The sequence below is a fragment of the Mauremys mutica genome, chromosome 4, assembly GCF_020497125.1.
Source record: "Mauremys mutica isolate MM-2020 ecotype Southern chromosome 4, ASM2049712v1, whole genome shotgun sequence".
Taxonomy (NCBI): Eukaryota; Metazoa; Chordata; order Testudines; family Geoemydidae; genus Mauremys; species Mauremys mutica.
The window spans coordinates 123,607,916-123,628,294 of record NC_059075.1 but is presented as its reverse complement, the minus strand read 5'-3'; the positions used below and the strand labels follow the sequence as shown (position 1 = coordinate 123,628,294).

Sequence of the window (20,379 nt, the reverse complement as noted above, 5' to 3'; positions counted from 1 at the left end):
TGAGCCAGGGTCCACGCAACAAGTGTCATGGCTGACCTGCCAGCCTAAAGCATCTATTCAAGACTGACCAGCTGTCCAGTGCTCCAAAAATATAAACCAAAACCTCCACCTTTTCTATCCTGTCTCTTTTCCACTTTGTGTGTCTGTCTGTCTGTTAAAAACAGAAGTGAATACCCTTTACACAACAGGACTGAGAGTAAAATTAACCCTTTTCTTTCCATCAAAGAATGGTTGTTGGTAAAAATAAGACACTAATATTTTACCTCAACATTTTTTTAATGGATTTTAATTGTTTATTTTGCATAATTACTCAGTTTCAGGTTCAATTGAAATGCTTGTTGTAATTTATTGTTTTTTTATGTTTAATCTATAATCTTCCAAATTTAAAATAAATGCTTTTGAGAGTTCTTTGTCAAAAAAAAAGAAAAGAAAAAGAAAACAGTCTCTGTTTAAAAAACAAAACAAAACAAAAACCTCAATCCCCCAAACCTTAACTCCTTTGGCCTGTAAAATCAATACAATATTTGCTGGTGCTGTGACTTGGGTTGTTTTATAGCTTTTTATCTTGTTTTAGGATTTTACTTATTGAGTTTTTTTAGGGTTTATTTGTTTAAGTAGAGGGCTTTGTATTTGAGAATTTTATTTTTTGATAAAAATCATCTTGAAATTATGCTTTTTATATTGAGGATGTGTTTGGCCTGTGTTTGATTTGTTTACATTTTTTAATAATATTTAGAAATATTTTTGGGGGGGTTAATATTTTAATATTTAGATTTTTGCTGAGCTGTTATGGAGTTATTAAAGGTACTGTATTTTTTTAAAGTAATAAATATTCTTTTAAGATTTTGCTGATATTTTGTTGATAAAAATGTTATTTATTTTGTAATTGTTGTAGACATTTGTTTTAATAACTGTTTTATTTAAATGTTTGAGAATTAAATTTTTGTCTTAATTTTTACTTTTTTAAATAATAGAGTATTTGTACTAGTTGGATTATTTTTATTTGAATTAAATATTTTTTATTTGGAATTGCATTTGTTTAGTGTTTGTGTTATTATTACAGGGTTATTTGTTTTATGGTTTTTAAAATTAATTTAGGGTTTTTAATAACTTTAGACTGATGTAAAGATGATAACTTAAATTTTTGGTGATTTTTAATAGTTATTTTGTTTTTGTAAATCTGTACTTATTAAACTATAATCTTTAAAAAATTAGTCTAAAAACCTATTAATATAAATAAAACATGATATTAAAATAATGCCTAATAAGCAATAAAATATAGGTCCAAAAATTAATAAACCACAAAGTGTAATTATTAAATCTGTTATGGCAATGCCTCGCACACCACACCCCAAAAAGCCCGAACTTTGCGCCCATTGAGCAATGCCTCCAACTTATCCCTGTGAGAGGGACTGTATCCTCCTTAAGCATGTGGAGGACAGTAGGGAAAGTGCACAAGAATATCAGGGGGCTTATCTTTAGGTTTAGGTTGGGTTCAGTGAACATGAGTTCCAGTGTGATTCTGTGGCAAAGAGAACCGATGTGAATAAACATTACATATACATAAACCAGGAGAATATTGAGTAGGGAAGATATATTACCCTTGTATTTATCACTGGTGCAACCACTGCTGAAATACTGTGTTCAGTACTGGTGTCAACAGTTCAAGAAGGATGTTGGTAAATTGGAGAGAGGTCAGAAAAGAGCCACAAGAATGATTAAAGTATTAGAAAACATGCCTTATGGCGAGAGACTCAAGGAGCTTGCTCTGTTTAATTTAACAAAAAAGAAGGTTAAGAGTGACTGGATCATGGTCTCTAAGTACCTACATGTGAAACAAAAATTGATAATAATGGACTCTTCAGCCGAGCACACAAAAGGTATAACAAGATCCAGTGGCTGAAAGTTGAAGCTAGACAATTTCAGAATGGAAATAAGGAGCACATTTTTTTTAGCAGTGAAAGTAATCAACTATTGGAACAATTTACCAGGTTTCACGGTTGGTTGTCCATCACTGACCATTTTAAAATCAAGGTTGGAGGGTTGTCTTAAAGATATCCTCTAGTTCAAACAGGAATTAATTCAAGGAATTCCTGTGACTTGTGTTAAACAGGAGGTCAGACTACATGATCAAAATGATTGTTGTCAGTTGTTGGCTGCGTGTTTGTTCTTGATGTGTGCTGTGCCAGCACTGCGCAGATAGCTGACGCAGCAGACCTTGATTGAATTGCCCAAGAAGACCACAGACTCATTTCAGTAGCGAAGGTACTCAGCCAGGTTTATTGTTGATGAAGCATGGTCCTAGTATCCCGTAGACTCTACAGGACCACTAACACATGTATACCAGCCCAGTGAACGGCGGGACTTTCCATCTCCACCTTGGCCAGACAAAGACACCCCTTCTTTATGCACTGATACAAACAAGTTACGTATTGCTCTTCTGATGTGGTTACCACCCTTTACAATGTATATGTTGGTGCGATCAAAACATCTCTATCCATTACGCTGTCATCCTGACCTTATCTTTAAGAGGGACCAGTGTGTCTCTGTACCATCTTCAGTGAATGTGCTTACACCATATCTTGGTATCGGGGTGTTCTGGCACTAACCTTCTGGAATGTGTTTATGTGACTACTTTTAGTGCCTAGGAGTGCTTGTGTTTTTGCAATACAGTCCTGTTTTTGCCAGGTTCTGTGAACTTGTAAGTAGGCATATGCTGTAGCGGGGCCTGACTTTTGATCATATCTTGACTGTTGCTAACTTTGCTTTGCCTCAGCAGGGCTTGATTTTAGTTCAGGGCTTAGGCCTTACACCAGGCCCCTTATAGCTGGCCTCATGTCTCAGGCTCTCTCTTTCTACTGCAGTGATCACTTACAGTGCATTTTCAGAGATTATAAAGCCGCAGTTCCAAGGGGTGGGGAATTGGCCACCTCATTTTAAATTCTACTTTTGGGTAGCAATACATGAGCATCCTAAGCATGGGTAGAAAAAATAATTGTACTTATAAGTTGTGTTATTAATATTTTTCCTGAATTTGTTCTTGCAACTGCTTTAATGAAGAATGTTAAGAGAGCGCACTGTTCCTAATGCATCTTTTTAAAATTACTCATCAGTAGATAATATCAAAATTGATTTAGATCTTTGCAATGATAACTGTTAATACTTCACCTTTTTTTAAAGCATTAACCTGACACATTTTTTTCTTGACATACAGTATATTCCATTGAATGATGTCAAACAGAAATTAAAACATCCAGAGATGTCATTAGGACCCTTGTTTGATGAGTTATTGATGTCTCATATTTTCCTTGGGAACATTTTCAAATCTTTGCATTTTCTCCAGAAACTTCTGGGAATTAAACTTCATTTTTCCCAATGAGTACAGCATAGTGACTGGGTTTTTAGTGGCTTTTGTAAGTTTGAGATCTCCTGCAGACAGACGGCTTCTTGCACTTTACACTGGGATGGTGGTATAAAGGATGCAGAAACATCCGCTGAGGAATACCCTTGGGGCAAGGGAAGTGTTTCCTGAGTGTAAGGGCTACTCTGATTTCTGCTGGGGGCCAGAAATAGCTCTGTGTCCTTGTGCAGATGCAATATTATACACCCTGCACTAGGATGGGCAGTTGGCATGAGAGTTGGGTATGTTGGCATTGTCAGCAAGGGAATTCTTAGATGGCCAGCTTTAGCCAGATTACAGCTTCAAAGGATCTGGTTCAGGGCTACCATCCGTAGAAGTAATTTATAGGAAAGAATGCAGTATGCCATTCTTATTCTTACTTAATGTAAGATCTATATTGAATGAGGCAAGAGAATGCAGGAACACTAACTCTATTCTGCCATTGGCTGGTTCCTTTGAGATGCAGGATTTTTCTCTTCCTGTCCTTAACTCTTATGGTCGGATACTGTGTGTAGTTGCTACAGTCTACCGAGGGCAGTTTCATTGCTAAATGAAATAATTTCAGTATCTAGTGGAGAAAGTAAGTAAGGACGTGTTATTTACTCCTTATAACACACGAATTCGGCGTCACCAAATGAAATTAATAGGCAGCAGGTTTAAAACAAACAAAAGGAAGTATTTTTTCACACAATGCAGTGCCAGAGGATGTTGTGAAGGCCAAAACTATAACAGGACTACAAAAAGAGCTAGTTAAGTTAATGGAGGATAGGTCCATCAATGGCTATTAGCCAGGATGGGCACGGATGGTATCCCTAGCCTCTGTTTGCCAGAAGCTGGGAGTGAACGACAAGGGATGGATCACTTGATGATTACCTGTTCTGTTCATTCTGTCTGGGGCACCTGGCATTGGCCACTGTCAGAAGACAGAATGCTGGGCTAGATGATCCTTTGGTCTGACCCAGTATGGCTGTCCTTATGTTCTTATATGTATAATATAAAAATATTGAAACCAACATAACAGCCAGGCAAAGCATGAGATAATAGTCTAACTTATACCAGTTCTTCATAGAAAATATAATCTCACTCTAAAAGGTTGCTGAAAAATAGAAATGAGAAGACAGTCAAATAGCCCTATACTCTTCCTGGAATTAGAGCTTTTGCAAAAAGTGCAAAGGAGTTAAAATCTGGCCATTGCTGGGGCCAGCTGAGAGTTGGCTTGGGGTGAAGGAGGGTGATTGTCATCTGGCAGAAAGCTGGCATAATCAGCTGCTACATCAACTACCCCACCACTTACCATGGCATAAAATGTGGTTTAGGGGCACATTGGGTGGAAGTCTGCTGCTCTTCACCAGTTTTCAACTACAGAATGTTCTCTTGGGGGAACATAGACTATCAGGGTTGGAAGGGACCTCAGGAGGTCATCTAGTCCAATCCCCTGCTCAAAGCAGGACCAATCCCCAACTAAATCATCTCAGCCAGGGCTTCCTCAAGCCTGACCTTAAAAACCTCTAAGGAAGGAGATTCCACCACTTCCCTAGGTAACCCATTCCAGTGCTTCACCACCCTACTAGTGAAAAAGTTTTTCCTAATATCCAACCTAAACCTCCCCCACTGCAACTTGAGACTGTTACTCCTCGTTCTGTCATCTGGTACCACTGAGAAAGTCTAGATCCATCCTCTTTGGATCCCCCTTTCAGGGAGGTGAAAGCAACTATCCAATCCCCCCTCATTCGTCTCTTCTGCAGACTAAACAATCCCAGTTTCCTCAGCCTCTCCTCATAAGTCATGTGCTCCAGCCCCGTTGGACTCTTTCCAATTTTTCCACATCCTTCTTGTAGTGTGGGGCCCAAAACTGGACACAGTACTCCAGATGAGGCCTCACCAATGCCAAATAGAGGGGAATGATCATGTCCCTCAGTCTGCTGGCAATGACCCTACTTATACAGCCCAAAATGGCGTTAGCCTTCTTGGCAACAAGGGCGCACTGTTGACTCATATCCAACTTCTCGTCCACGGAAACCCCTAGGTCCTTTTCTGCAGAACTGCTGCCTAGCCACTTGGTCCCCAGCCTGTAGCAGTGCATGGGATTCTTCCGTCCTAAGTGCAGGACTCTGCACTTGTCCTTGTTGAACCTGATCAGATTTCTTTTGGCCCAATCCTCTAATTTGTCTAGGTCCCTATGTATCCTATCCCTACCTTCCAGCTTGGCTACCTTCCAGCGTATCTACCACTCCTCCCAGTTTAGTGTCATCTGCAAACATAACCAGCGGGACTAAAGTTAGAACACTTCCACCTGCTCCAAGCCACCGTGTATATCAGGAATCATAGAATATTAGGATTGGAAGAGACCTCAGGAGGCCATCTAGTCCAATCCCCTGCTCAAAGCAGGACAATACCACTACCATTTCCTTGATGGCCTGCTCCCACTCTCAAAAACACTAAGCAGATCATGGTGCAGGGGAGAATCTGGCCCAAACAATCAAAATGTCTGACAAATATCACCTTCCCACCCACTCTGTTTATTCTCCAGGTTACTGCTGCATACTTTAAATGAAGCCCTCAGTTTGGTCATGCAGAACAATGGGCAGAGGATGTAAGGCAACATAATCTAAGGCTCCGATCCACAGAGGTACTTAGGAGTTACAACACCTAACCCCTAGGCAGGCTAGTGCAGTGGTTCTTAAATAGATTTGATAGAGCCTCCCTTCTTTGTGTCTGTAGTTGTTTACATGCTTCCCCCCCACACCCCTCCATACATATACCGCCACCCTGCTCTGAAGGCAGAGCAGAGAGCAGTGGCTGCTGGCTGGGCGCCCAGCTCTGAAGGCAGCATTGCACCAGCAGCAGCACAGAAGTAAGGGTGGCAATGTGAAAAGTGATATTTGTCAATATCAGCAGACAATACTTGAGACAGCCTTACTTCTGCACTGCTGCCGCCACTGAGAGGCTGATAGTTGGAGCCCCACTGCCTCCGGGAGAGAGATTGGAGATGAGAGAAGGAGAACCCAAGCCCGGGTGGCAGGACTCCAGCTGCTGCTTTATCCCCACTTCCCAGCTGTGCACAGCCCTTCTACACAAGCCCCAGGCACCCAGGGCTGACAGCCAGAGCTCTTCAACAACAACAAAAAATGCACACAGCTCGCACCTCCCTTAACACATGCCTGTGTCTCCCTAGGGACCCTGTCCCGTAGTTTGAGAATCGCTGCTCTAGTGGAGTCCTCAGCCTCAAATTAGGTTCCCAAGCTCCCCAAACAACAGACAGGGAGAGTTATGTGCCTAAGATAGGGATCCTCAGAAGCCAGCATACCAGGCAGGGAGCAGCCTAAGCTACCCAGGAGTGAAATGCAGAGGAGAAGGGCAGGGCTTAGGCCCAGAGCCTCAAGGGTTTTTAGGCCCCATACTGATAGGTCAGAGGCAGGCACTTTAGGCCAACTCCTCAGAGGTGTTTAGGTGCTTACCTCTCATTGATTTCAATGGGAGTTAGGCATCTAAATATCTTTGAGGATCTGGGCCATCCCTCCACTGTGAGCCCTCTACTGAAGTTAGACACCTAAACAGATCAGCTGCTATGGCAACCCATGTCCTGACATCCAAAACGCAGCTCTTTCTTTGAGGGGCAGGAGAAGAGAGAAGGAGCATACACAGGTGTACCCTGACTAGCCAATAGCCTGCTTAGTAGGGCACATAGGATGTGGGAGGCCGAAGTTCAAATCCCTGCTCTGTCTTGTATGCATCAGGGGATTAAACCCACATAGCTGGTGAGTGCCATAACCACCAGGCTATTGGGTAGTCTTGGGAGGTTTCTCTCAATCACTCCTATCGATGCTGTTCCACTTTTATAGAGTAGGGAGGTGAACCTGGCTCACTTGTTTTGTGAGTGCCCTACTCATTAGGCTGTGTTGTTGTTATTGCATTACTGTAGCACCTGAGGAGCCCTGGTCATGGACCAGGACATCATTAGGCCAGGCACTGGATCAATAGCACAAAGAAGGCTCCTGCCCCAGGAACAGTCTTTCTCTCTGTGTCCCAATGCATATTTAATTATGTACAGAAAGTGTAGCAGCTCCAACTGGAGAGAATGAGAGACACCTGTCTCAGAATATCCAGCAGCATGGTGGTTAGGCACTGATGTGGGCAACCTGCTCCAAATGAGGCAAAGAGAGATTTGAACTTGGGTCTCCCAGATCCTGCATCAGCTCCCTAACCAGCAGGGAAGACACAAACATACATCTGTAGAAAAATTCTTGACTTGCTCAGACCTAGTTGACTTTTTCTTAGGTTGTTGGTGTGCTCAGAGCACACCAATGGGAATGGGCTCCACTGAGGAGATATACACTCCCCTGTCTAGTTTGGGAATCCTACTTTGGGGCCCCTAGGGCTCCAGCTGGAGTTTTGTCAGTGCTGCCTGGCAGAAACTTAGGGCATGTCTTCACTACTGGTAGCGCTACATCAGCGCTGCTGCATCAATGCAGCTGCGCCGATATAGTGTGCCTGATGAAGATGCGCTATGTCTGCAGGAGAGCCCTCTCCCGGCAACGTAATTACTCCACCTCAACAAAAGGCGGAAGCTATGTCGGTGGGAGAGCATCACCTGCTGACATAGCGTGGTGTGGACACCACTTTAAGTCGATGTAACTTGCGTCACTCAGGAGGGTGGCTTTTTCACACCCCTGAGCAAGTAAGTTGCATCGACTTTAGCAGTAGTGTAGACAAGCTGTTAGACACCTTGGTGTTTGGTGACAACTGCACGGTGTTTTGAGAATGTCACAGTGATGCCTAAATTGTGCCTAAAGATGCAGAAAGGAGCCTAAATACCTTTGTGGATCTGGCGTTAAATGTTTGAAATTCTAATCATGAGGTAGCTCTGTCATCGCAGAGAGCAAATGAAGAATAAGTATTATTTGTTGATAAAAAGCTAATAGGCATGGAACAGGACTATATTGTTGTCAATGGGCTGATTTTAAAAGTTTTGTATGTATGAGCCTGATGTTTCAGACCCTCAGCCATAGAAGGACTCCTGGTCTTCGTCCAGCTTTTCATGCATCCCATCTATACTTTTACACATTGTTATTTTTAAATCTTGTAACCAGGTGGCCCATCCAGAAGTTGCTGAGAGGGTAGCTGCCCCAGAAGAAGCTCCTTCCTTCTCCTCAGAAGAACGTGGTTTAAAAAAATCTCGAGATGTATTTGGTTTAGATTTCGGCATAACAACAGTTAAACAACAGCCCACAGCAGACTCTGAGGTAACTAGAGTGCATGTGAAAAACAAAATACTGCAAACTAAATTCTACTCCAGTAGAGAGAGAACTAGGCCTTTCCATTTTCTCTTTTCAGCTTTTTCCTTCTTTCCTTGAAAACTAACTTGATCTACTTTGCTTCTCAGTTCTAAACAATTAATTTAGAAGCTTAAAGGGCTTTTCTCTGCACATGTTTTAAATCAGTTTAGTGAAACCAGTGCAAACTCCTGCATGGATGCTCTCAATTGAATTTAATCCTGATTTATATTGGTCCACTTTAAATACTTGAGGCATTAACTTCAGCTAAATGATGTAAACTAGGTTTAAATCAAATTAAGTGCCTCCACCTGGAGATTTGAACAGGTTTAACTACACTGATTTTAACACACATGGATGCTCTAATTTTCAACCCATTGAGTTCAAATGTGGGGATTGTTGTATTAATTTAGATGGAATAAATGGGCCAAAAGTGTTAACATAACCCAGTTACTGTGTAACATTAAATAGTGTTAAACAAGGTCTGGGGTTTGGCATACAGAGACTTCACCTGCTCAGTCCCATGGCAAACACACTATTAAACCTTTTAACCTTTTATTAAAGTTACAGAAAAGAAGGAAAAACAGTTAAAGCCTTTGAAATGTAAAGTATTAAGTAAGGCTTTTATTTTAACAACATCCGCTGTTCTCTTTCCCTTTAGCTGGAGACTGTTTTAGAAGAATCCCCCCCCCCCCCCGCCCCGCCCCGCCCCATTTGACAGTCTCAAAGATGGTAATTGTCATTGTAGGAGGTGTTTGGGATTCAACTGGAGCCAGTAAGGGTAGTGATGTCATCTAGGTCCCTCTCTCTCTGTCCTCTTCTGGTCAGGACACCTCTGAGGATCAGAAAGGTGAAGGCCCAGGGTCCCAGGAAACAATGGGGATGGCAGCCATGATGGTGAACCTTGCTCCAGTAGCCTCTGTCTGTCCTTCCTTTTTGTTCTTTCATACTTTCTTCACAACACCTTTTTTAAGGACCCATAAAGGGAGTGAAATACACCCCTGTCCCCGATTATTTTGTCCACCAATTACCTCATATATCTTACATACCAATTTTGGCTTATTAACTTCTAGCTTTATGTCCTTTTATTTTTATGAGCATAATTTTAAAACAGTCTTTGAATCTTATTAATTTGGCTTCTTGGTTTAGACTAATTTAGTTATTTTGTTTCTTTTTTGTACTTTTTCCCATCAACATTTGTTGTTATAGTTTATTATAACATCTTTTGAATGTTTACATTATTTTTATAGTTGTCACAACATGACTGTAATCTCAACTGCGTGGATGGCTCATGGAGAGAGAGGCTATATTGAATGTAGGCAGAACCCAAATCTGTATAGGGCTTTATACATCAAATCAGTACCTTGATCAGCACCATGGAGAGAATTGGTAACTAGTATAGTCTAGACAGCACATGTTCTGTTCACAAGAAGCACCCAAAAGTAAAAGCATTGCTGCATTCTACAGTAGCTGAATTATGCAGATGATGTTCAGGGTAGCCACAGCAGGGTATAGCAATAATCCATCCTGGAGATAAAAAGGCAAAGATGACTGTGGAAGTCCGCATCTGAGAGCAAAAGTCACAATCAAGAGCTAAAGGAACTCCAGATTGTAAATCTGATTGACATTAAGCAGGCAAACAACTTCAACAGATGGAGGAAGGATTACAGCAGCCCTCTCCTCTAGAGGGTTCTCCTGAACTACCAAGATCAATATTCTCTGCCTGGATGGAACTTCAGTCACTGTTTCATCCAGACCCCTATCTCGGTCAGGCTCAGGCACTAAGTGGGGAAGATCACACTGATTAGATTGGGTGAAAATGAGACCTAGAGCTGACAGGTGCCATCATGCTGATGGTGCTGCAACTTCACTGTCTTCCTCATCAGCCCCCTGTGCACTTTGAATGAGACGAGTGACAATAGAACCCTGCAATATCCCACACAGGAGGGCCATTGAGGTGGGTGAACAGTCAAGAAAACTATCCTCTGGGATTTTCCTAGAGGAAAGATGGAGACATTCAAATGGGATTCCATCCATCATGGTCAGATCAAGTCAACAACGTTCCAAACATTCCATGGCTAATGGTACCAAAGGCTGCTGACAGATTTGATAGATCATCTGCCAATAAGGCGAATGTGTTTTCTGTGCCATTGCACACAAAATATTATGCTAATAGGATTTTACTCAGCTGCAAAATCAAGACTCAAAAGTTTGGAGATGTCAGAATTAAGGTTTTCCATACAAGCCTCCCCCAAACAAGCCTCCCCCATAACTTATTAGTATCTAATATTTATAATATTTATATATTTGTAATTTAAAGATGTGCTATTTAATGATTGAAGCTGGAGGAGCTCCAGGTCAGCTGCACCCACGCCTCCTCTTCCCAGACCCTAAGCTGCTGTGGGGAAAAGTGTCTCACTCTTGTCCGAAGAAGCTTTTCATATGCCCCATGCAGGTTCCGGGGTGGCTGAGGAGGCGGTATTTGCTACTCAGCTTCCTGGGTTCATCTGTATTCTCTCTGGAGTTTTCTGTCCACGATCATTATAACAGTCTTACCATGGAGTCACAGGCAGTCCCCTTAGACTCTCCAGGCTGTCTTGCCACCCAGACAAACTGGACTTCGTGATAACATTTACACCAAAATCACACCATATGCATGTTGCTTACTGTCCCAAGAGACCAGTCACTTACCCTAGACAATTGGTACCCTAGATCTTACACCAAAGACCTGTGGCCAGTCCTTTAATAAACTATCTGATTTTTTACAGGTTAAAGCAAGCTAACATATACACACAAATGAGTTACCATCTAAATCCTAAGAAGAGCAACAGAGTTGTTTTGATCTGTCAATTCAAAGTGTCTTTCAGAGCAGACTCATGAGGTAACCCTTGGGAACTCTGTCTTCAGTTTGGTTTCTCTGGCCCTGTAAGAGTTCAAACAGCAAATAGATGAAAAATCTTCATAGAATATCAGGGTTGGAAAGATCATCTAATCCAACCCCCTGCTCAAAGCAGGACAAATCCCTAGCTTTTTTTTTTAAACCCCAGTTCCCTAAATGGCCCCCTCAAGGATTGAGCTCACAACCCTGGGTTTAGCAGGCCAATGCTCAAACCACTGAGCTATCCCCCCTGACCCCATCATGCCTATCAACAATTTTTATTTCCTCTTCCAGAATTCAGATAGCTGAGACCAGGCCTTTTGCACATACTTCTCCATGGGTATATAGGGCAGTTAACAAAGCTTTTGTCTTATAATGGCTCACTTAAATTTTTATAGTCCTCCTGGATGGATTGGCGGACAATTCCCATGCCTGGGTTCACAAGTTCAGAGCAAACATTTTCAAAGTTATAAAGCAAAATTTACATATTTTCTTAAAGCATGCAATGCAGACAGCAAGTGAGATTAATGCATGCAGCAACATAGAAGCATTTCCTAGAGTCTAAACACAAAATACATTCTTATAAGACTAACACCTGTTTTGAGCAAAAACTAACATACAGGTGAACGGGTCTGGTCTCCAGTTATGAATCTGTCAGTTCTTAGCTAATGCCTGCAATTTTGGTGAGAGCTGGCACCTGGTTACACTGCTGCTTATCACTGTAGTGTCTGAGTTCAATTCTCATGGTAGGATCTGGCAGAGTCTTTCTAAGAGGGGTGACTAAATGGTGGAGAATGGAGAGCAGAGTTCTATTCCCAGCTTGTGTAAACTATGAAGCTGTTTTTCAATGTGAAGGGCACAAAGTTAACATCAGTTAACAGAAGAAGTGAATATAGAACAGATGGTTTCCAGTTCCCAGGGTAGTGCATCATTTCTTGTTCTAAGGGTGGGTGGTGGTAGCAGCAGGAGGACAAAGATCTGTTTGTGGATGTTCTGGGAGTTAGGTGCCCCAGCATCTGTGTTCCCTATAAGCTGTGCACTTGGGTGGCGGTGCAGGAGAAGTTCAAGATTAGCAGAGCATGCACAGCCAGCAGCATGTGTTCAGGTGCCCCTCCCACCATGTTGCTCTGTCCTGCAGCTACTCCCGGGACCCTCCTGATGTCTGTGCAAAGCGGGGGGGAGGAGGGTGCTGATGTCAGGGTGTCCCCCCTCCCACCATACCCTATCTCCATAGAGCAGGACAGAGGGGTCAGCCTGGCTCACAAGGACTCGGAGATGCTGTGGTCTGAGGCAGGGGTGAAAGTAACTTACAGGATTTACCGGTACTGGTGGAGTCCTGAGGGGGGCGTGGCCTCATCCGGAAGGGGCGTGGCCTCTCAAGATTTAAAGGCCCTGGGGCACCAGCTGTGGCTGGGAGACCCAGGGCCTTTAAATCAACCAGGGCCTCCCAGCTGCAGAGGTAGCTGAGAGGCCCCCAGAGCTCAGAGGCAAATTAAAGGGCCTGGGGCTCCGGCTGCCGCGGGGAACCCTCAGCTTTGCGAGGCTGGGGCAGGTATTTAAAGGGCCAAGAGCTCCTGCTGCTGAGGGGATCTCCAAGCCCTTTAAATCCTGGCCCCAGCCCGGCCACCGGAGCCGAGGCTGGAATTCAAAGGGCTCTGGGCTGCCCGCAGCGGCGGGGAGCTCTGAGCCCTTTAAATCTCAGCTGTGGCGGGGGGTTTAAAGGGCTCTGGGCTGACCGCAGCCGCGGCAGCCCAGAGCCCTTTAAATCTGGCCCCAGCCCGGCCGCCGGAGCCGCGGGTGGGGGGTTTAAAGGGCTCTGGGCTGACCGCCGCCACGGCAGCCCAGAGCCCTTTAAATCCGGCCCCAGCCCAGCCGCCGGAGCCGCGGGCGGGGGGTTTAAAGGGCTCTGGGCTGACTTTAAATCCAGCCCCAGCCCGGCCACCGGAGCTGCGGGCGGGTAGTTTAAAGGGCTCTGGGCTGCTGCGGCAGCCCAGAGCCCTTTAAATCCAGCCCCAGCCCGGCCGCCGGAGCTGCGGGCAGGGGATTTAAACAGCTCTGGGCTGACTGCCGCGGCGGCAGCCCAGAGCCCTTTAAATCCAGCCCCAGCCAGCCACCGGAGCCACGGGCGGGGAGGGTTAAAGGGCTCTGGGCTTCCAGCTGCGGCGGGAAGCCCAGAGCCCTTTAAATCCCCGCAACGAAAGCTGGTGCAGTCCGTACCAACTTGTACCGGCTTACTTTCACCTCTGGTCTGAGGTCTGAATGGTGAGTGGCTGAGTGCCTTTCTTAAAAAGAGAGTGCACTGTTTCTGACAGGGGTATTTCCAAGCTGAACAGTTCCCTGCCTTCACTGGGTCTGCCCTGAAAGACAGGGTCTGCCCTGAATACACAGCAAAGGACAGGCTGCCTAAGCAAGCTTCTCTGGCCTTCTTTTCAGAGACTAATAACAGAGTGATTGCCAAAGAAAAGAAATCCGTTTTGTGATCACAAGTTCATAATAGCCTCAGCTCAGATCTAGCATCAGTCCATGGGGCTTCAGCAGAACAATTCCTTTTTGGCTGGGGTTCAGCTTTCTTTTTTTTTTTTTTTTTTAATTTTCAGACACAGTTTGCTGGAAAATAAAGGTTCAGAGTCCAGTTTGCAGGCAATTTGATGGGTTTATTGGGGCTAAACAAGCAAGCATATTTTGAAGCCTTTTACACCAGTTGGGCTATTTCTATACACTGATAGAGGGTTTTTTCCCCTCCCCCAACTACTTATATGCCAATAGAACCCCCATCTTCTCCTAACCTCTAGCTCCGCACACCGATGCACTCCCTCCCTCTTTTTGGCAAACTTAATTATACTTGTAGTTCCCCTTCCCTGGTACCACCCCTTCCAATATATGGTCATGTTTTGTTTTTGGGGGTCTTGGGTTTGGGGTTAAGACCACCTCTTTTGTTCTTGATGGGAGGGGTAAGGAGCGGGGTTACTTGTGACCATGGTTACTTTTTTGTAGACTTTGTGTCTTTTTCTTACACCTTCCAGCTGCTTGGTTACCATAGCAACCCCTTGCTTGATTCCTCCCCTTATCGTCTCTTGTTACTGAAAGGCAAGGCTATTAGCTTGCAGGGGCTTGCGGGGGAGAGGGGATGGTGGTGGTGGTGGTGGTGCAGCCTTGTGCCTTTACTTACATTTTTTTGCTTGCTTATTCAGCCTGTTTAAATTAAAAGCAAGGCCAGAAGCAAGATTATTATTGTTTACTCTTTACCCTATTTATATTACATTCTCTTAACACTCCTTCCAAGTGTTCCCTAAGGATTGGGGCTTTGTGTGGACCAGAGGTCCTGCCCATTTCCTAGATCAGAAAGAATGCTCTGAGCCTCTTTAATATCAGGCTGTTGATCCACATTCCTTTCTTTGTCTGTTTGTCCCAGGAGAATTCAGTTTGAACTAGTATATGCAAACCTCTCCTGAGGGTAGCTTCGAAGAGTTGATAACCAGAAGAATTACATTAGCATCTGTCTCCCCTTAGAGGCATTACTTACAATCCCACAGTAACACATAGCACAATTGCATTTTTAATCCGATGTACCCCAAAGATATTAAACCTAATTCAGTGAAGTTTATCTTAATTCTGTAATAAACAGGGCAATGTCATCAAGGCTTTTATTTTATCACTATCCCTTATTCCCTTTCGCTTTAGCTCCAGAGTCTTTAGAAGGACAAACCCTCTGTTTTAGAGCGTTTTAGAGATATTAAAGATGACAATAACTGTTCTTTTGGGGGGGGAAAGAGGAAAGTTAATTGAGATGGGCTAGAGGTGTTGTTTTTAAAGTCTGATTCCATTTTCCTTGAAGACAAAACAAGACAAACACACACAAAAGGGGAGAGAAAAGAACAAGAAAGATAGAAAATGTAGCTTCTGTCTCTGGGGTTGACTCACATTTACAACCCCAGTGCTGGAGAAACAGAGGTCCAGCACACAGTCTGATCGGACACTCCAAGACCTGGCAACTTGTACCAGCATCAGGCTGTTTAGGGCATTGCATTTATCTGCTTCTTTCTGGTCATAGGCTTACAGCAATGCTGCAGAGTATACAGCCTCTCATTAGACAGAAGACAAAAGGACAAGGATAGGAAAGAGAAGAAATAAAGTGGGGAAAGAAAAGGACACACAAGAGGTGATGTTGAGAAGGTCGCACATCCCAAATGGCATTAGGGATTTAGCTGGAGCTGGTGGAGATGGTGATGTCATCTGCTTCCCTCTTTCTGGCCTGGCCTGGTCAGGATATCTCTCAGAACTAGGATGATGAAGGCCCAACAGTGTCACAGTGGTCCCAGGCGATAGTGGGGGTGACAGCCATGTTGATGACGCTCACACCTTTCCTATCCTCCCATCTCTCAGTCAGCAGTTGTTGTTAGATAGCCCCCCTTTCCTCCCAAAAGTCTTCTCTTTTAAGGACCCCAAAAGGGAGTGATGAGTGGAATAGCCCATCCCCTTATTATTTTGTTTATCATTTAGGCCTAATTTCCAACACACCGATTTTGGTCCATTGATTTTTGGTTCCAAACATCTCTTGTTTACCAGGCATGTTCTTAACTCAGTCCTTGAATTATATCAGGAGGCCTTTTTGTTTGGACTAATTCTGCCTTACTGTCTCTCTTTTGCACCTTTTCCCATTATCATTTGTTGTTATAGGCTACTGTAACATTTTATGAACTTTCATTCAGTTCTCTCAATTGAGCTCACAATTAAGGTAAATTTGTAGGCCCAGTTATTGAAAGAGGTCCCATTCTTAGCTGGTGTAAATTGGCTGAGGATCTGGGCATTGGCCCCTAATGGACACAAAGCTATTGAGTGTTCAAGGTATTAGCCTTGTTACCTGGCAATGCAGGAAGGAATTAAACTAGAGAATTAAGAGAAAACAGCTTCTAAGTGAGATTGCTACTGCATTCAGTCAATTTGAGCAATAAATCTTGCAATACTGGGGAAGTTCTAGAACTGAGAGGGGAGGGGGAACTAATGTGCCTATATTTGAAAAGAGTGAATGCAAAGACCTGGGTAACTATATGCTAGTTAGCCTGACTTTGCGCCCAGACAACATAATGAAACAGCTGACACACGAGTCAGTCAGTAAAGGATGGGAACCTAAATAGAGTCAATCAACAGGGTTTCCTGAAAAATGGGTCTTATCAAACAAGCTTGTTACGTTTTGATAACATATACAACATATACAGGTAAGTGTGTGGACTTCTGTAAGATTTTTGACTTAATTCCACATGACATACTGATTGAAAAATAAGAGTACCATGTAAAATTAATATAATAGATGTTAAATGGATTAAAAACTGATTTGTAGATAGTTCTCAAAATTGTTAATGGAGAATCCTCATCTGTTCATTGAGGGTGTTTCAAGTAGGATCCAAGAAGAATTTGTGTTGGACCAGTGTTATTCAATTATCTTTATCAGTATGTTTCATAGATCTTCATCAGTGATCTGGAAGAAAATTTAAAATTACTGCTTGCAAAGTTTGCAGAAAATGGTGTTTAGTGGAGTGATAAATAATGTTGAGGATAGGTCATATATACAGAGTGCTCTGGAACACTTGGTAAGCAGGCAAACAATCAACATACTTTTTTAATTCATTCAAATGCAAGATTGTATGTCTAGGAAGAAAGAATGTAAGTCACGATTATAGGATGAGAGACAATATCTTCAAAAGCAATTACTCTTAAAAGGATTTAAGGATCATGGTGAATAACCAGCTGAACATGAGTTCTCAGTACAGTGCTGTGGCGAAAGGTCTCATTCAGTTCTTTGATGTATGTGTAGGGGAATATCGAGCAGAAGTGAGGAGGTAGAACTATCTTTGGTATTCATTTACTCAGCATTAATGATGCCATTACTGGTGTCCAGTTCTGATGTCTGCATTTCAAAAAGGAAGTTGAGAAATTGGAAAGCGATGAGAAAAGAGCTACAAATATAATTTGAGGTCTGGAAAACCTACCTACAGTGAGAGACGTAAGAAATTCAATCTATTAAGTTTATCAAAGAGAAGGCTAAGAGGTGACTTGATCACAGTCTGTCAGACTCTACATGAGGAGAAGATTTCTGATGGCATAGGTCTTTTTAATCTAACAGATATAACAAGATCTGGTGTCTAGAAGCTGAAGTTAGATTAATTCAAACTGGAAACAAGAAGCAAATGTTTAAAAGTGAAGGGAATTAACCATTGGAACAAATTACCGAGGGATGTGGTAAGTTCTCCATCACTCAAAGTTTTAAATTCGATGTCTGTTTCACAGTGATACATATTTGTTCAACCAGAAGTTCTGGGCTTAATGCAGGAATCTCTGGATGTAATTCTGTAGCCTTTGCTATACAGAAGATCAGACTCACTAGATGACCATAAAAAAACAGGAGTACTTGTGGCACCTTAAAGACTAACAAATTTATTGTAGCATGAGCTTTCGTGAGCTAAAGCTCACTTCTTCGGATGCATCCGAAGCTTTAGCTTTAGCTCACGAAAGCTCATGCTACAATAAATTTGTTAGTCTTTAAGGTGCCACAAGTACTCCTGTTTTTTTTGCGGATACAGACTAACACGGCTGCTACTCTGAAACCTGTCATTATAGATGACCATAGTGATCCCTTCTGTCCATAGAGCCTATGAATTATAGAAGTTTGCGGGGGCAGCAGGATGTTGTTGAAACCCAGGAGCTATAGGATGTGATTTTACCAACAGTCAGTGAGGAATAGATACATTCTCTTGGACACAGTCATTCTCTTGGACATTTTGGAGAAGGGGGAAGGTGGGCTTCTTCTCCCATCACTCGCCTTCACAGCAACCAGCTGCTTCACTGTCTCCTATTTACAGTATCCATCTTTGCATCCAGCATCACTTGATCAGGCACATTAGTGGTATGATTCTGCTACAATGACCAACTTGAGAGAGTTAGTGTTTGCATTTAAATTGTCACAATTAGGGTTCATTGTTAACACCCACTGACATAAACGGGTCAGTTTACACCAGGGATTCTCAAACTGGGGGTCGAGACCCCTCAGGGGGTTGCAAGGTTATTACTTGGGGGATCATGAGCTGTCAACCTCCATCCTAAACCTCGCTTTGCCTCCAGCATTTATAATGGTGTTAAATATATAAAAAAGGTTTTTTAATTTATAAGGGGGGGCCTCAGAGACTTGCTATGTGAAAGGGGTCACCAGTAAAAAAGTTTGAGAGCCACTGATTTACACCTTTATTTCAAGCTGTCAGTTTGCAGAATAAACAGTTCATATTTTGTTCACATTTGGAAGAGTTATCTGTATAAGGGATAGAAATGTACTTTGTTTTTTAAAATGAAGCTTAGCTCTGAGGCTCAATTCTTTGGCAAGAACTTTGGTATTCTGCAGAACATTCTTACCTACAGAATACATACATCCCTGCATATGTAGAATACTAATAATTTAAAAAGTTTAACAAAAGGTGTGTCATTAAAAGTGGCAGGAAGGGAGACTGTAGAGTAACAAGACAATCCTAGAATCTGTCAGATGGGCCTGCCACTTGTTGCTAATTCATTTACATTATATTGTTTTTCCTTTCTCATTTTTGCTTTTTCCCAGACAAATTCATGTTTGAAAAGGTACCTCTTAAATAGTCCTCAGCTTTTTTGTGCTTGTTTTCCCAGCTGCCAAGTGGGAGACTCTTCCATGCTGCAGCTGTCATCTCAGACGCCATGTACATCTTTGGTGGGACAGTGGACAATAACATTAGAAGTGGAGAAATGTACAGATTCCAGGTAATTTGTTAACCTGATTCATGGGGTTATGGAGCAGGCAGCAGTGCCTACAGTTAAGGTTGCCTACTATTTTCCATTATAAGCCCTTGTTTTCAGTTGCTTAATTGTTCCTAAACTTTAACTGTTCAGGCTGAAGTTTTCTATGCTTAGTCTCTGCCTCAGGCTGATTTTTTAAAAAAGTTTCAGCAAAAGCAGTTCAAACACTTTTTCAACGTTAAACATTTTTATAACCGTTTCTTCTAGGATCTCTAGCACCTCCATGCTTTGGAGCAGGCATTTGAAATTTGGCAGGGGGATGGTTTGGCTGGGTTATAAGCCTCTAAAGATTATTATTTTCACATGCTCAGCTTTGTTAGAGGTTTGTTGCTAAAATCTCCAAACCATTCCACCTCTATTAAGCATAGTCTGACCCCACTGATCATCCATGTGCATTAGGCATGCTTTGGCCCAGCTGCTGAGCATGCTCCATCCCCATGGAATTCCTACATGCCAACTGCACAGAGCATGCTCCTAGACCCCTCACAGCCATCTATATGGTAGGGTTAAAATTAAAGCCACAACAGGGAGCATGGAGGAAGGCAGGCAGGCAGCACCACAGCTGCAGGGGGCTGTAGAGAAGCCTCCCCATTCTGGAATGTGGCCCTCCCAGCTTCCCTGTTGTCTTCTGGTGTTCCCTGGTATTACCCGTCATGCCAGCAAGCCCCAGAAGGTAGCCAGTTCCCTCAGTGTTACTCTCTTCTGCGTGAGTATGTATGTGATATATTGTGGTCCCTCCTGGCAGAAAAAGCATGTGTATGTTGTATATCTAGGAGTCTGCATGCACAAGTTGGCAGAGCGGCATCTTGTTACTATAAAAAAACCCTCATTCTTGGGATTTTTAAAGTCGGGACATTTCCAGAAGTGTTCTGCACCAGAGTGGTTACTGGCACTGATTACTGGCACTGACACTGTCTATGTTCCCTACAAGGAGGTTCTGAAAACAGGAGATACTCCTGGCACTGAAATTTTGAAACCTGTGGGTTTTGGGGGCATATAATTCCTGCCTCCTACAA

At 43.0% G+C, this 20,379-nt stretch overlaps 1 protein-coding gene across 6 annotated transcripts in view; it reads left to right on the top strand.

The window, feature by feature from the left end:
• Positions 1-20,379, top strand: part of LZTR1 (leucine zipper like transcription regulator 1) — a 277,535-nt gene that overhangs the window by 134,585 nt on the left and 122,571 nt on the right. For all 6 annotated transcript variants that reach the window (XM_045017155.1, XM_045017157.1, XM_045017154.1 and 3 more), the window contains 2 exons: positions 8,491-8,643; positions 19,217-19,327. In XM_045017155.1, coding sequence (XP_044873090.1) covers positions 8,491-8,643; positions 19,217-19,327 — 264 coding nt within the window. The remainder of the gene's footprint in view (positions 1-8,490; positions 8,644-19,216; positions 19,328-20,379) is intronic.